Raw genomic sequence first — 14,651 nt, 5'->3', positions numbered from 1 at the left:
GTTGCCTTACTTGTAACCTGTGGCAGATGTAGAGAAATATTTTTTAGGGGGCAAAACTAAAATTATCTAAAATACTAAAGGTAAATTGCTATAAGCAAAGGGGACAAAATTGAAATTATTATGTGTTTCACCTAGAATTTTGAAATATTATTGGGGGCAGTTTTTCCCCTGGTATGTAACGTGGCTCCGCCACTGCTTGCAACTCATTCAAGAAGTCTGCCTGATCTTTGCACTCAAGCAGGGGTAGATGAGAATCCGCATGGGTCAGCTAGAGCCTTCTTAAGGCCGGGTCGGACTTTGAAATATAAGCCCAAAATATTTATGGGTTGGGCTCTAATATCAATGGGCTTTGCAGGTTTTAGGCCGAGTCGGGCCAGCTCGATTGCCCCATGATTATTATAAATTTCGCTTCACTTAGTTTTTCAAGAATACCAGAGAGAACATGGAAGAAGTTAAGGATTTTTCCGATGAGGCTAGAAGTGCATTTAAAGGGGTCAAGAAAATGACAAAGGTAGGTGACCCTGGGAAGTTTGAAGTTCCTTGCACTATTTCAGGAATTGAATTCCATGATGCTCCACGCGATACTTGGACTGTGGTTAGTGCCATGCCTAAGGACATCACTGAGAAACTGGGACTTGCCACAAAAGTTTCTAAAACCAAACTGGCTTTTCCAGACCTCTCTAGCAGATCGTCACCTAGTCAACAATTTGGATGTGAAGATAGAAAATTACATTGTTTCTGTTGAGTTTCATGTGTTGTAGATAAAAAGTGGATCAACAATGCTTCTTCTTTTGGAAGACCATTTCTAGTTACAGTGGGTGCAGTATTTGACATGCAAATGAACAAATTATCTCTTGCGAACATCGATAATAATGTTGTCTACAATCATGTTCCACCAAACAGAGCTATGCATCTAGTTTCTTACATTGGGATATATGACGATCCTTTTTAAAAGTCTCTCAGATAGGGCTGCAAATTATCTGTACCCGAAAAACCGAACCGAAACCAACCCAAAAATCAGGGTACCGAACTCGATTGGACCATGCCGAAATATCCGAAAGGGTCCTTTTACGTACAAAACCCGAAAAACCTTGCCCGACCCGCACTGAGAATTCGAATGAGTATTTGAATATATCAGAGCATATAAATATGATTTAAAATTATACTTATACTAATAATAATACCTAAATTTAAAATTATTAATCAAATATATTAGTTATTATAGGTCTCTATAGATAGAAATGGATGTACTGGATACAAAATACCAAAATCAAATTGTATTTATGGTTATCACTAAACCCAAATATAAATGTATTTTTGATTAAATGTATTTTTGAAAAGTGATATCTAATCAAGTGTATTTCAAGCAAATTCTTTAAAATTTATAATGTATTAACAGTTTACATGTATCCAACAATCTATATAATATTTTAACCAAAAAATTAATATTTTCCATATATAAATATGTTTAGAAACATAACTAATACACATAAATAAATAGATAATATTACGCGTAATGCGAGTATAAAATTTTGTAATGTATAAAAACTGAGGATATAAGTTATTGAAGGTGTGATATAGAATTTAATGCCACCAATCAAATTATTACAAATAATTATCTTAATTTTTATATTTCTAAAAAGTCAATATTAACAAAAAAAATTATTTCAAAATAAAATATAAATCAATATCAAATATGGTAAACTTAAAAAAGTAAAAAAAAAACATATATAAATTAACTTCATATATAACAGAATTTTGAATACTAACATAATAATTTATTTAAAAATGAAAAAATAAATTTAATTATAACTATATAAATTAATAACACGTTTTAAAATTTTGTTATATATGCTATTTAAAATATTCACAAATAACGTACACCATATAAGTTGTTTTTATAAATCTTTGAGAGTGTTCACATATTATTTTAAAACACAAAAACAATTATGCTAAATAACCGTTTTATTTATTATTTTAAATTTTTTTTGAAGATTCTCCAAATAATATTTCTTTCAAAATAATTAAAAAAAATAATCATGAAATTTTGTAGAAAAATTAAAATCATCAAAGGAATCAATTCGATATATAAACTAAATATTTGGACGATTAACATAAAATGAACTAGCAAAAAAATCATAAAGAATACAAGAATTTTAAATAATAAAGACAATATAAATCTAAAGAACATATGATTTCAAACTAAGGTTATATGTTATTTAAAGTGTTCACATTAAATTTACAAACAACGTAAATAATATACCAGATCCGCATGCCAATATGATATTTTTAAATATAAACTTCGAGAAATTATGTTTACAATTAAATTTAACAAAGAAAATAATTATATTTAAATAATTAACTTGATATATAAACTAAGTATTTTAAATTTAAACAATATTTTTTTAATCAATTTTAAGGTAAAAAGTTTCAAATAATCATGTATGTAAGAATAAATTAAAAATCATACAAAACTACAAAATATATAAATTAAAAATGTAAGAAAATTAACTTAAAATTTAGCTTGGTATTTATACAAATTTGTTGAAAAAATAACATAAAAAGAGTTTAACAAGAAAAAACAGAATTATGTCCACAGTCCATTTTATGATAGGGCTATATACTTTTAAAAATATCACTTAATTCAAAGGTATCAATATATATCAAATCAGCATATAGTTAATATTTATAAAAATCTCAAAGTTTCCAAAAAACAAACCTATCAAGTAAACTAAAAATATAAACTAATATAAGAAAACAAAAATAAATGAACTTGATATACATATGCTGATTATTTCAAAAAATAAAGTAAACAATTTGATAAAAGTTATGTCATAAAGTGTGTCAAGACATATTAAGCATATACATCAAAATGAAACAGATAGTTAACCTAATAAAATAAATAAAAATCTAAATTGAAATTTACTATTTAAATTTTATTATTTATAGTTCTATCAGCTACAAAACAAATCATCTAAATTTATATTTTTAAGATAGGGCTATATACATTTAAAATATTTACATTAATTTTTAAATAGGAAAAATATGTCACATCAGCATCATAGTTAATATTTAAAATATTTATAAAAATATTAAAAAGGAATTAAATTTATATATATGCTAACTCTTTCAAAGATTAACATAAAAATTGATTAAAAAATATTTCAGAAAGTATGTCAAGACTAGGGCTGGGCAAATAAACCGAACCCGAAAACCCGAACCGAATCCGATCCGATAAAAATGAATCCGAACCGATCCGAACCCGACGTAAATACCGAATGGATCTTGTTTTGTGGTATTTCGGGTTATGGATATTATCCGAACCGAACCCGAATCTAAATGGATATCCGATAGAACCCGAAACATTCAAAATCTCGAAAAGATCTCGTACCAAACATGATGTCAATTCCTAATATGTATCCAAAATACACTAAGAAATATTGAAAATCTAAAATACTTATCTATTACATGAAGGTTGATGGTTGAAGATGGCCGTTGAATCTTGAAGTATTTAGATTTAGATTTTGTTTTCGTTAAACAATGTTTCTCATTTCATGAGAACTTGGTTTTCATTTTATGTTTTTATTTATTTGGTTTTCTTTTTATCAGTAAATATGTTTATTTTTCATTTGACTTTGAATGATCACGGTTGATGTTGCTTACTTTTTGAATCGATTTTACTTAAGTTTTGGTTACAAAATAGGTACAAATCAGGTATTTTAAAACTGAAGAACCGATTTTACTCATGTTTTGGTTATAAAATAGGTAAAAATCAGGTACTTTTAAACCGAAAAACCGATTGGGACCCGAACCCGAAAGTATATTGGGTTGTACCGGTTCTTTGAAGATTTACTAACCCCGACCCGAACCCGATAGAACCCGAACCGGCCCCGAACCGAACTTTCATATAATCCGAATGGGGCTGATTTTGATAAACCCGAAAAACCGAAACCCGATTGGATAAAACCGAAACCCGATTGGGACCCCGAATGCCCATGCCTAGTCAAGACATAAAAATAGATTATACATCAAAATAAAACAGATATAAAATATCAAAAAGTTAACCTAATCAAATAAATAAAAAGGTAAACTGAAATGGGAGAATCCTATCTTTACCTCAAATTTGATATTACTTTTTATATGAACTTTTAAATATTAATCGTATTCATAAATACTTTAAATTTATTATCAAATGATTTATAAATGTCTAAGAAATGTTTATAGAAGTTATAAAAATAAACTCATTTTTATCAATAGCAGCAATTTTTGAAGGAAAAGATTTACCCAATTCCACCAAAACCTAAGCTCCACTCTTTAGAATGTATCAGTCGAACTTGAGTTTGTGAGTTGCCATAGAAGTATCTTTTTTTAACACAACTTTCATTAACTTCAAACATAAAGGTTAGGTGAGTGCAATAAAAGCCTCAACCATACATAAAGCTTCTTTAGCTAGATTATCAACAACAACATTTTGGTTCCTAGGAATCCAATAGAAGGAGATTGAGTTAGAAAAGGATGAGCTCAGCATTGAGATATTCGACAGAACACCATGTAGTTCGGAGGTTGGATCCTTGCATTTAATGGCCTTGATCAGTTAAGAGGAGTCGGATTCTAGTCTGATGGGGGATAACCCATGAGCTCTGCAATATAGCAGTGCTTCACGAACCGCCAACCCTTTTGCCATTAATGGAGAAGCTACATGCCACACAGGCTTCTTCAAATGGCGGATCATCGATGCCCTTTGTACTGTCCATCCAAGGCCTGCTTTTTTTATCTTCCTTACGCCAAGCTGCGTCCGATCGAATAATTACCGATGTTTTCTCCTGGGTCTCATAAGTCAGGGGCGTCCGGGAAGGAGAACTCGTTACCGCCGCCTGCATTTGGTCCCACTCTTTTGCCGCTCTAATAGCTACTGTAAGAAAATCCGTAGGGGGAGAACATCCTCCGTTGAAGATACACTTGTTGCGCTCCTTCCAAAGAGTCAAGAGAATCCAAGGGAAGAGAGGACTTGTAACCACTCATGTTGGACGGAGACAAGGATTTGTACAAAGTGTGGTCCAAAGGTTCTCTAATTCTACTATTCCTCTAGTATCAAAGTCCAATGCTATGGGGGCATCTCGCCATACCTGTTGTGCAAATGGACAGTGAAAAAGTAGATGAATAATAGATTCAGAAGCTCCACATCGTTTACATCTTGGGTCAACTTCAATGTGTCTATCAACCAACCGTTCTCCCACCGGTAAAGCTCGCTTCAGAACTTTCCAAGCAAAAGTTTTGACCTTAGGCTCTACTTTAATATTCCAAACGTTTTTATACCATCGATTAGCTTCAGGCCTTGTCTCCTCGGTGTCTTCTTCTAGTGTTGTCGCAAAATAGTACCCGATTTGGTGAAGTATCTACCTGATTTGGTTCCCAACCAGACTAATTTATCAGGAGCATTTGAGATGCTTAGCTTGATAGATAGGATATCCTCCTCTCAACGTCCCATTCTTCTTCTAAGCTTACTTTCAGGTCTGCAATGGCTAATGCTTCCGGTGCGGGGCCATAAGGGCGTTTATGCCTAGTATGATCTAGCCAAGGATCATACCAGATGTTGATATCTTTGCCGTTACCGGCGATATAACCCAGATTCTTGACAAGCAAGTCTCGGCCCACCAGAACACTCCTCCATCTATGGGATCCCGCAGAACTTAATTCGCAGGTGAAAATATCTGTGTTTGGGTAGTACTTTCCCTGCAGCGTTCGACTCAATAAATAATTTGGGTTCTCAAACATTCTCCAGCTCAGCTTTGCAAGAGACGCTTTGTTGAATCTCTGGAAGTCTCGGAAACCCAATCCTCCGAAGGCTTTTGGTTTAGTTAAGTCAGTCCATGAAATCCAGGCCAATTTATTCTTCCCCGACCTGTCATCCCACCAGAAGCGAGTGATCGCTGACTGGATACATCTGCAAAGCGAAACTGGGAGTTGGAAACATGTCATCGCATGTGAGGGAGTAGCGTACAGCACGCTTTGGAGCAGGACCACCTTTCCTGCCGTAGATAAGTATCTCGTTGACCAAGAGCTCGCTTTTTTTTTAATCATATCAACAATGGAGGAGAAGAGGTCACGTTTCCGTCTACCAAAATGCTCTGGTAGCCCCAAGTATTTTCCTACGCCTCTCTTGTTTTGGATGTTCAGTATATCCTTCACACTGGTTTTGAGAGCAGTTGGGGTTCGTTTAGAGAACATGATGGCCGACTTCTCCTCATTGATAGCTTGGCCTGAAGCTTCCCCATAGCTGAGAAGAATTGCCTTGAGATTTGAGGCAGCCTCCTTAGATGCACGGATAAAAAACATAGTGTCGTCCGCAAAGAAAAGATGGTTTACTCGGGGACACCCCCTCGCAACTTTAATTCCTTTTAGGCTTCCCTCTTCTCGTGCTCTATTAGAGCATCTCCAACCCAAGACATCATTTTAAGGGGAGTAAAACCTCAAAATGAGGATTTGAAGGGTGGTTTCTCCAACCATGAATCCTCAAAAAAATCCTTAAAAGTTTATCTATTTGAATTATAGTCCTTGACATTAACAAAAGTTACAAATAATAATAAAAACTTCACAAATACATATAAAACATACATTTAATATATTATACAACACGCAAATAGCCTTAAAAGAACGAGAACGAGATGATAAGATAGCCTTAAAGGAACGAGAACGAGATGATAAGATATTACTAACAAAATTAGATTCTGTCGATGATGATACACGTGAGTATATGCTAATCGAAAAAGAGAGAATCATGCAAAAAAGAACTCAAGAGCTACAACAACCTTCATTTGATCCAAATATTTATCAACCATATTTTGATTATCTTGGAGGTTCAGGGTCCGGTTAACCAATGAATTCTACAATTAGTAAGATATGTATTATTTAAATGTTCATGTAATTTGCTTTAATTTGTGCTAAGCTTGTTTAATGTATTTTTATTTTCTGTGAACTTTATTTTATGTATTTTTATTTTGTGTGAATTTTATTTTATATATTTTTATATTGTGTGAACTTTATTTAATTGTTATGTAATATTTATCTTATTTTATTTTATTTTTGTGTACTTAAGTTATTCTAAATTAAGTTTAGTATATGTATTTATGAAAAGAAATAACTATAAGGACCAAAAACAAAATACAAGATAGTTTTGAGGTTGTGAATAGTGAAACCTCAAATTTGAGGTTTCACGATTCACAACCTCAAAATTTTAGGATTTGAAGTTGGGTTGGAATGACACAAAACCTCAAAATTTGAGAATTTGAGGTTGGGTTGGAGATACTCTTACAAATGCCCGAGACTACTTCACTGCACAATATGAATATGTACGGTGAGAGAAGGTCTCCTTGACGGATACCTCTACTCAGGGAAACCTTTCCTCTAGGCGAGCCGTTGATGAGGAAGGAGTATGTAACAGTCGAGATGCATTGCATGGTCATTTTGATCCATCGAGGATGAATGCCGAGCTGTTGCAGCACTAGAGAAATGAAGTCCCATTCTAGCCTATCGTAGGCCTTGCTCATATCAGTCTTAACCGCCATCGAGCATCGCTTTTCCGTCATTGTCGTCTTGAGATAATAGAGAACCTCAGTAATCAGCACATTATCAGAGATCGCTCTCCCAGGTACGAAAGCTGATTGGTTCTCAAAGATGATAGATGACAGAAGCGGATGTAACCTTCGGGTGAGGATTTTCGAGTATATCTTGTAGTACACATTTCATAGCGCTATGGGGCGATACTCAGCCACTCTCTGTGGGCTTTTCATCTTTGGGAAGAGCCTTATATGTGTTTTGTTGATGTTTTCTGGGATTATATCCATCTCAAAAAGATTATGCACTTCCTTTACAATATTGGGACCTATTTTCTTCCAATGTATTTGATAGAATCCCGCCGAGAAACCATCCGGTCCGAGGGCTTTATCGGCATGAATTGAGAACAGAGCATCCCGAATCTCCTGCGCCGATGGTGTAGCTGTTAACTTTCTGTTATCCTTCTCCAATACCATAGGCTGGAGAGCTCTACGCATAGTTTCAGCTTTATTACTCGTCGTTCCCAGTGAAGTAAACATCTCCTAAAAATATTTCACTATCACTTTTGAGATCTCTTCTTCTTTGTAATACACGGTCCCCTCACAATCTTCCAAGACCGAGAAGCAGTTTGCTCTCTTGCGCCCTTTGGTGGTGGCATGGAAAAATCCTGTGTTGCGATCTCCGAGCCTTAACCAGAGCATGCTTCCAATAGGCTTCTTCCGCAAGATACGCTTCATTCAACTTTGTTTTGATTTCCAGGATAAGTGCAGTATCATTCTCCGGGGACGTCTGATGTTAGGAGTTTTCAAGGCTCCTAAGAAAAATGTTGTAGTATAAATGATTGTCGAACCAGTTCTGAGAGATGTGAAAGCACCGAGAATGCAAGTAATCACTTAATCTAAGTGCAACCAATGGTTTTTAAAAGGGTTTTTAAACTATAACTAACTAATAGGGATAACTAAATGATACTCTCTTAACTATGGGAAAAGAGAACTCATGGATATAGGGATTAGACATCGGGTGATCAAGTTTCGAACTAAGGATGGCAAACGATCAATCAAACTATCAACCTTAAGCTTAGACACAATCCTAAACAAACTCTATGTCTAGATGAATGTTCATTTACTAACACAATCCAAGCATCAAATGTCTTTGGTTGAACGATATGAAAGTAATCATAACTAGCAAGTCCAATGGCTATCTTAGCACCTCTAACAACAAATGTCTTTGGCAAAGTATGCTAAAAGCTAGGAAGAGTTGTCTCGGGCATTTCCTCGAACACCTTTCGGGTGAGAAATGCCTAAGAATCAACAACTGAGTGGCCAACTCAGAAGATGCATTAGATTCACTCTGCTAGCAAGGAAATATGAATGATCTACACTAAAACATCCTAGCTCTAACCTAATCACCCTTAATCTCCCTAACCCATGAATTCAAAGGGGGATTACTCACTAATCTCCATGATTCCTCTTAAATCCATGCTGGATTTCAGATTAATCATGTAGAGAAACACAAAGAAAATAAATATAAGAACACAGAATTTCAATAACAAAACTGATCAATTGATTCAAGAGATGACTTTCCAAGAGTTTTTGGTGGTTTTTCTTAAGAACAAAGATGATCTGCCTCCTGGTGGCTTACAGAGTATTAAAACATAGGTTTAGAAAATAAAAACGTGCATCATGAAATGACCAAAAGGCCCTTGAGAAATCATAAGTTCGAGCAGAAATAAGACGCGGAGCGACCTCCGCTCGTCGCTCCAAGTAGTCGCTCCATACTTCGGGAGCGACCTCGCTGTGTCGCTGCGAGAGGTCGCTCCGGACTCGTTCTCGCGTTCCCGAGTGATGAAAACGCGAGTGACCTCCGCTCGTCGCTCCGAGTAGTCGCTCCATGCTTCGGGAGCGACCTCGCTGTGTCGCTGCGAGAGGTCGCTTCGGACATGAAAATGCGAGCGAACTCCGCTCGTCGCTCCGAGTAGTCGCTCCATGCTTCGGGAGCGACCTCGCTGTGTCGCTGCGAGAGGTCGCTCCGGACTCGTTCTCGCATCTCCGGGTGACCAAAACGCGAGCGACTCTTCCTTGTCGCTCTGGTAAGGTCGCTCTGATAGGGAGATCAGAGCGACTTGACGGTGTCGCTCCGGACTGGTCGCTCCGGTAAGGTGCTCGCCCAATGATCACTTTGAACACTTCTTTTGGACTCCAATTGCACCCAAATGTCTCCAAGAACTCCATGTGGTACTCCAATACCTGATAAGGACTCATGTATGCAAAATGCAACCTAAACATGGCTAAATCCTAATCTATATGATCAAAATGCACATGGGTGAATGGATAAAACATTAGAAATATGCAAGATATCAACGTCAGCACTTCCTCGAGTTCCCCTTTTTTCTCCTCAATCACTCGTCTGCTGTTGTGATGTTGAGTTTTATTCCACTCTGTGATTGCATGTCTGGGTAGCAGCAATTTTGTCCTTGATCGTCACAGTCCTTGAGTTTTGCCAAGCATTTAGAATGACTTCTTTCACTTCCCCCATTGTCATTTAGTATCCGCTCATATCTGAACATGCCCTTTCGACGCTTAGAATCTGGTTCAAAAAAGGAAAATTTTGGCTTGTGATCAGATCCTTCGTAATCGAGATATTGACATCTAGCTGTTGGATAGGTCTCAGCCCATAAGCTGTTTGCTACAGCTTTATCAAGTCGACATTTAACCAGGTAGTCCCCAAGTTGGCCTCTCCATGAGAGTGGATCACCGGAATCACGCAAATCAAATGGGTCCCCTTCAGAAAAGAAGATACGCAAGTCTACAAAGGAGCTACCGGGTCGCGCGGGTCCTCGCAGTTTTTTCTCCTCATATAATAAATCGTTAAAGTCCCCGGTGACAAACCAAAGAGAATCTCGTGCTGAGGCTAAATTTAGAAAGTGACCCCACTGTAATTTCCTTTGTTTCCTATCACAATCACTATGTACAAAAGATGCAAAGAAACCTTTCTCTTCATATTCGATAAAAATATCAATCAGATTTGCATTAGAATACACAATATCAATCTTGATCATTGAGGTCCAAAACAGAGCGAGCCCTCCGGCTCCATGGCCTCTCGGAGAAAACAAATGGTGCGACTCGTATCCTAGCTGCTCCAGTTTCTTCAAAACAAAGTCATTGGGATTTTTAGTCTCCATTAGAAAGAGGATATCCGGATCAACATTGCGTTTAATCTCTTGGAGATGAAGAACTGTCATGGGGTTCCCTAACCCTTCACAGTTCCAGCTGGTAATCGCTAAGGAAGTAGATTTGCCGGGATACGAAAACCTGGCTTCTTCCGCGCCACAGAAGGGAACATGTTCCTGATAGGCTGATCATCTGAGTTTGTGCTTCTGTCTGAGTTTCTATCTGATCTCGTGGATGATTTTCTCGAGGTCACTGACCTTGCAGTAGAGGGTTTTTTTGCTCGGTTCACTTGAGAAGAAGCTGTAGCCAGCTTTCTATGACTTATTGGCGGTTTTGCAACTGAAGTTCTTCGTCGATTAGTGGCTGAAACCACTTGCTTGTTAGAACTTTCACTTACTACTTTCTTCCATGGGGGACGTCCATATTTCCTGTTAGCTGTCGGGGTTCCCGCAGAGGGTCCAGCGTTGCCAGGGATCATAATTTGAGGGCTAAGCCTTTGTAGGACAGAGGGTGCAGTTGCGTCTGGGTTCATAGTCTGAGGACCACCAAGCCTTTGTAGGACATAGGGTGCAGCTGCGTCTGTGATCAACGTCTAAGGGCCAAGCCTTTGTATAGCTGAGACTCATTATGCACTTGTTGGAGAGGGTTCATTGCGCAGGAGAGGGGCTCTTTCTTGCAAACCTGCTTGCACCATCATAGACGCATTCGTTCTTTACAAGCCGCGCTTTCTGTTGGGTCAGCACACAAAGTGTATTGGGTCATAGATTCCCTTACTTCTCCTATAGCTTCCTCCATCGCAGCCTGAGTATCGAAAGCCTTATCACTCCAAAGGGAAACCCCCCTTGTTGGAGGATTTTGCGACAATGGGGAAGAACTTGCCTCTTCCATTCTGGGTTGGACTATATCATGAGGGGTTTTTTTTAGTCAGTTGTACACTAGTTTCTATGCGAGGGCGCCATTGGAGACTTGTAGAATGTCGTAATCTTTCCTGGTATAGGGGGGTCTGTATCCTCGTTTCTGTCTCTGCTCTAAGATGGTATGTATGACCTGTTCCTGGGATAGCCATTCCTATGTAATTTTATTTCGCCACGTCTTTCTGAGGACAGTTGTGGTTGCGAGAGGGGTACCCAGAGGTCTCCTTTCGATCGTTTTGGTGAAAGCTTTCCTGATACCTTCTCTTTCCAGCTTCTCCATATGGTTGGACCTCAAATTGAAAGATATCTTTTCATGTTTTTGAGCTTGCAAGACTGTCTTTCTGTGTTTCAGGATTTATGCTCTTAGAGGATGTCTCTTACTTCTCTTTCAAGGCTAGGAGATGTGCTTTTGCTTCGAGGAAATCCTTGATATCATGATCCAATCTAAAGCACTTCGAGCAATGTTTTTCGAGTCTTTCATATTTCAGTGAGGCAGTCACCTATTCTCCATTAGAGTACTCGATAATGGTTTCCATCATTAACAGCAGACGCCCATTGACTTGGACTCGCATTCTGACCGATGATGAGATAATTTCCGCCTCTTCGAAAACTCCTAAATCATCTCCAATGCTCCTTATAGTTTCCTCAGACCACGTACTTATATTCCCTGTACTTTTATCCAAAATGGAATAAAAGATGGGGAAAAAAAGTAGAGTAAGTGTGCTCCCATCTTTCCACAATCACCATCCATCGAGCATAAGTGGTATGCTCGTTTCTACAGAACTGCTATCAAATCAGCTTCTTTGTTAAATTGGAATCGTTGGATTGAAGGGTTAGTGACTCTCCCAATCAATTTGAGCGCATTTTTGCGCAGTAGGTCCGGGTGTTCAGGGGCTTAGGCTTTAACCCTGCCTGTTAGAGGGGTTTGATGTGGTTTAGAAACCAGGCCTTTGTCTTTTTCCGCGGAAGAGAGTCGACGTTTGTGCGTTCTTCCGAGTGTCCGTGGATGTCAATTCATAGGAGAGCGATGATAATCTTTTAGTCTGCAGCTGTTATGGGAGCTTAGATTCAAACGAGAAACATCAGGAGCAAAACTAGTTGAGAAGAAAGACAGGAACCCCTGTATCACTATCGTTGGATAAATGTGTTATCGTCGTCATCAGAGAAGTATATATGACTAATTACAGAAATTGAATATAATATGGTTTTCAAGTATTTGATGTGGATTATTTTTTATGATGTTTACGAACTTGTTTTCAAATGTTGTTCCGAAACTTAATTTTTAAGAAAAGGTAAAAGAAGCAATATGGTTTATAACATTTGAACAACCGAAATATTGTTTAGGAAGGTTTGAGTAAGATTATATATAAGATAAATTGAGTTGAGTGCAGTCATTGTCTTCTATTGTTTTGATGGTCTTCCTAGTGGCAAATTGGGTGGTTTATGCATGGGCAGCGCTGCGTAGCTAACATTTTCGTTTCTTGTCTTGTACTTTGACATTTCATTATGAGAATTTGTATGTATTTTGTTTTCGGAAAAATAAGTTAAATCCTATTTAGAAATTTATACATAAGACATCAGGTTTGGTTCATATAAAAAAAAACATGTAGTTTAGAAAAAAATATCATATTATATTGTATGTATGTGGATTTTTTTAATATATCTCACTCATCTATTTTCATAATTTATTTAACTGTCAAATTTGCAAATTTGAGTTGTTAAGATTTTTAGACTTTTACTGGTAAAACCTTTTAATTAAGTTTTTTTTTTTGAACACCAATATATTAATATAAAGCTTCCATCCATAAACTATGGGGGAGAAGGAGTAGCAGTACAAAGTGCAGCTTTAGCAAGTTCATCTGTTGCCGAATTCGAAATTCTAGCTATGAATTTAAAAGAAACAGAGCTGAAAGATAAAGATAGATGATCGATGTCCTGGATGATCCCGTAGAGACCCGCCGGAGGAGTTGTCGAAGAATGCGCATTAAGCGCTGTAACGAGTGACTGACAATCTGCTCTGAAACAGATTTTTGTGTAGTCCAAGGAGAGAGCCGTGAAGAGTGCCCACCGTAAAGCCAAGGCTTCTGCTACCAATGGTGAAGGGATGCTCCTCTCCACCCGGTTCGCTTGAGAGACCACTGTCCCTCGTTTGTCCATGAAGATGCATCCAAAGCCCGCCATATTAGTTTCCTTTCTCCAAGCTGCGTCTGAACAACAAACTATTAAATCATCCAGGTCGGGTATGATCACTTGTTTGATGGTGCATGGTTTCTGAGTTACTGTTGGTTGTGCCAGTTTCCACTCTCTTGCACTCCAAATGGCCTTTGATACAGTAATCTCTGGCTTGATAAATCTTTTTTCAAAGATCATCTGGTCTCTCGCAATCCAAATGTACCAACAAACCCAAGGAAAGATGTCAGCTAGAACACCCAAGGGAGGGAGGCCTACCGCTGTTTTCCCAAAGGTGAGGGCATCAAGAAAAGTCGGGAAGGCTGAAGGATCAAGCTGGTCTCTAAACAGAGACGATGTCCAGACTTGTCGTGCATAGTCGCAGTGCAGGAATAGGTGTGCTTCAGTTTCGAGTTCCCCACATCGTATGCAGGTAGTATGTTGCATTAGACCTCGTTGCTGAAGGTTAGCACCGGTAGGGAGAGCTCCTTGGGTTATCTTCCATAATAACAACCTGATTTTCGGTGATGTCTCCCCTGTCCAGATGAGTTTTTTCCAGTCCGGGGTTTGAGTTGTTGCTTCCATCTGTTGTTCTTGGTCTACAGCCGCGAAGCAACCTGAACGTGTGGTATAGACTCCGGAACATGAGCCTAGCCAGGCTATACCATCCTTAGCCCCAGTGATGCTTGGTATAAGGAGAGAGATGGTATCGGTTAGGAGTGGAAACACTTCCCTGATAGCTTCTACATTCCATTCTTTTGTCTCTCAGGTTAGCAGATCAGCCACCACCAGGTCCTGAAACTTCTCCGGAACAGGGCCGCACGGTGTCATAGGAGTATCAGTA

General features: G+C 37.9%; 1 protein-coding gene across 1 annotated transcript; it reads right to left on the bottom strand.

The window, feature by feature from the left end:
• Positions 1–13,447: 13,447 nt before the first annotated feature.
• On the bottom strand, positions 13,448–14,392 carry LOC106404036. The gene has a single exon (XM_013844795.2). The coding sequence runs from the start codon at positions 14,390–14,392 to the stop codon at positions 13,448–13,450; it is 945 nt and encodes a 314-aa protein (XP_013700249.2).
• Positions 14,393–14,651: the final 259 nt, after the last annotated feature.

Source organism: Brassica napus, chromosome C4 (assembly GCF_020379485.1).
Source record: "Brassica napus cultivar Da-Ae chromosome C4, Da-Ae, whole genome shotgun sequence".
Classification (NCBI taxonomy): Eukaryota; Viridiplantae; Streptophyta; class Magnoliopsida; order Brassicales; family Brassicaceae; genus Brassica; species Brassica napus.
Note: the sequence above shows the minus strand (reverse complement) of the source record. Positions and strands in the feature narration are given on the sequence as shown.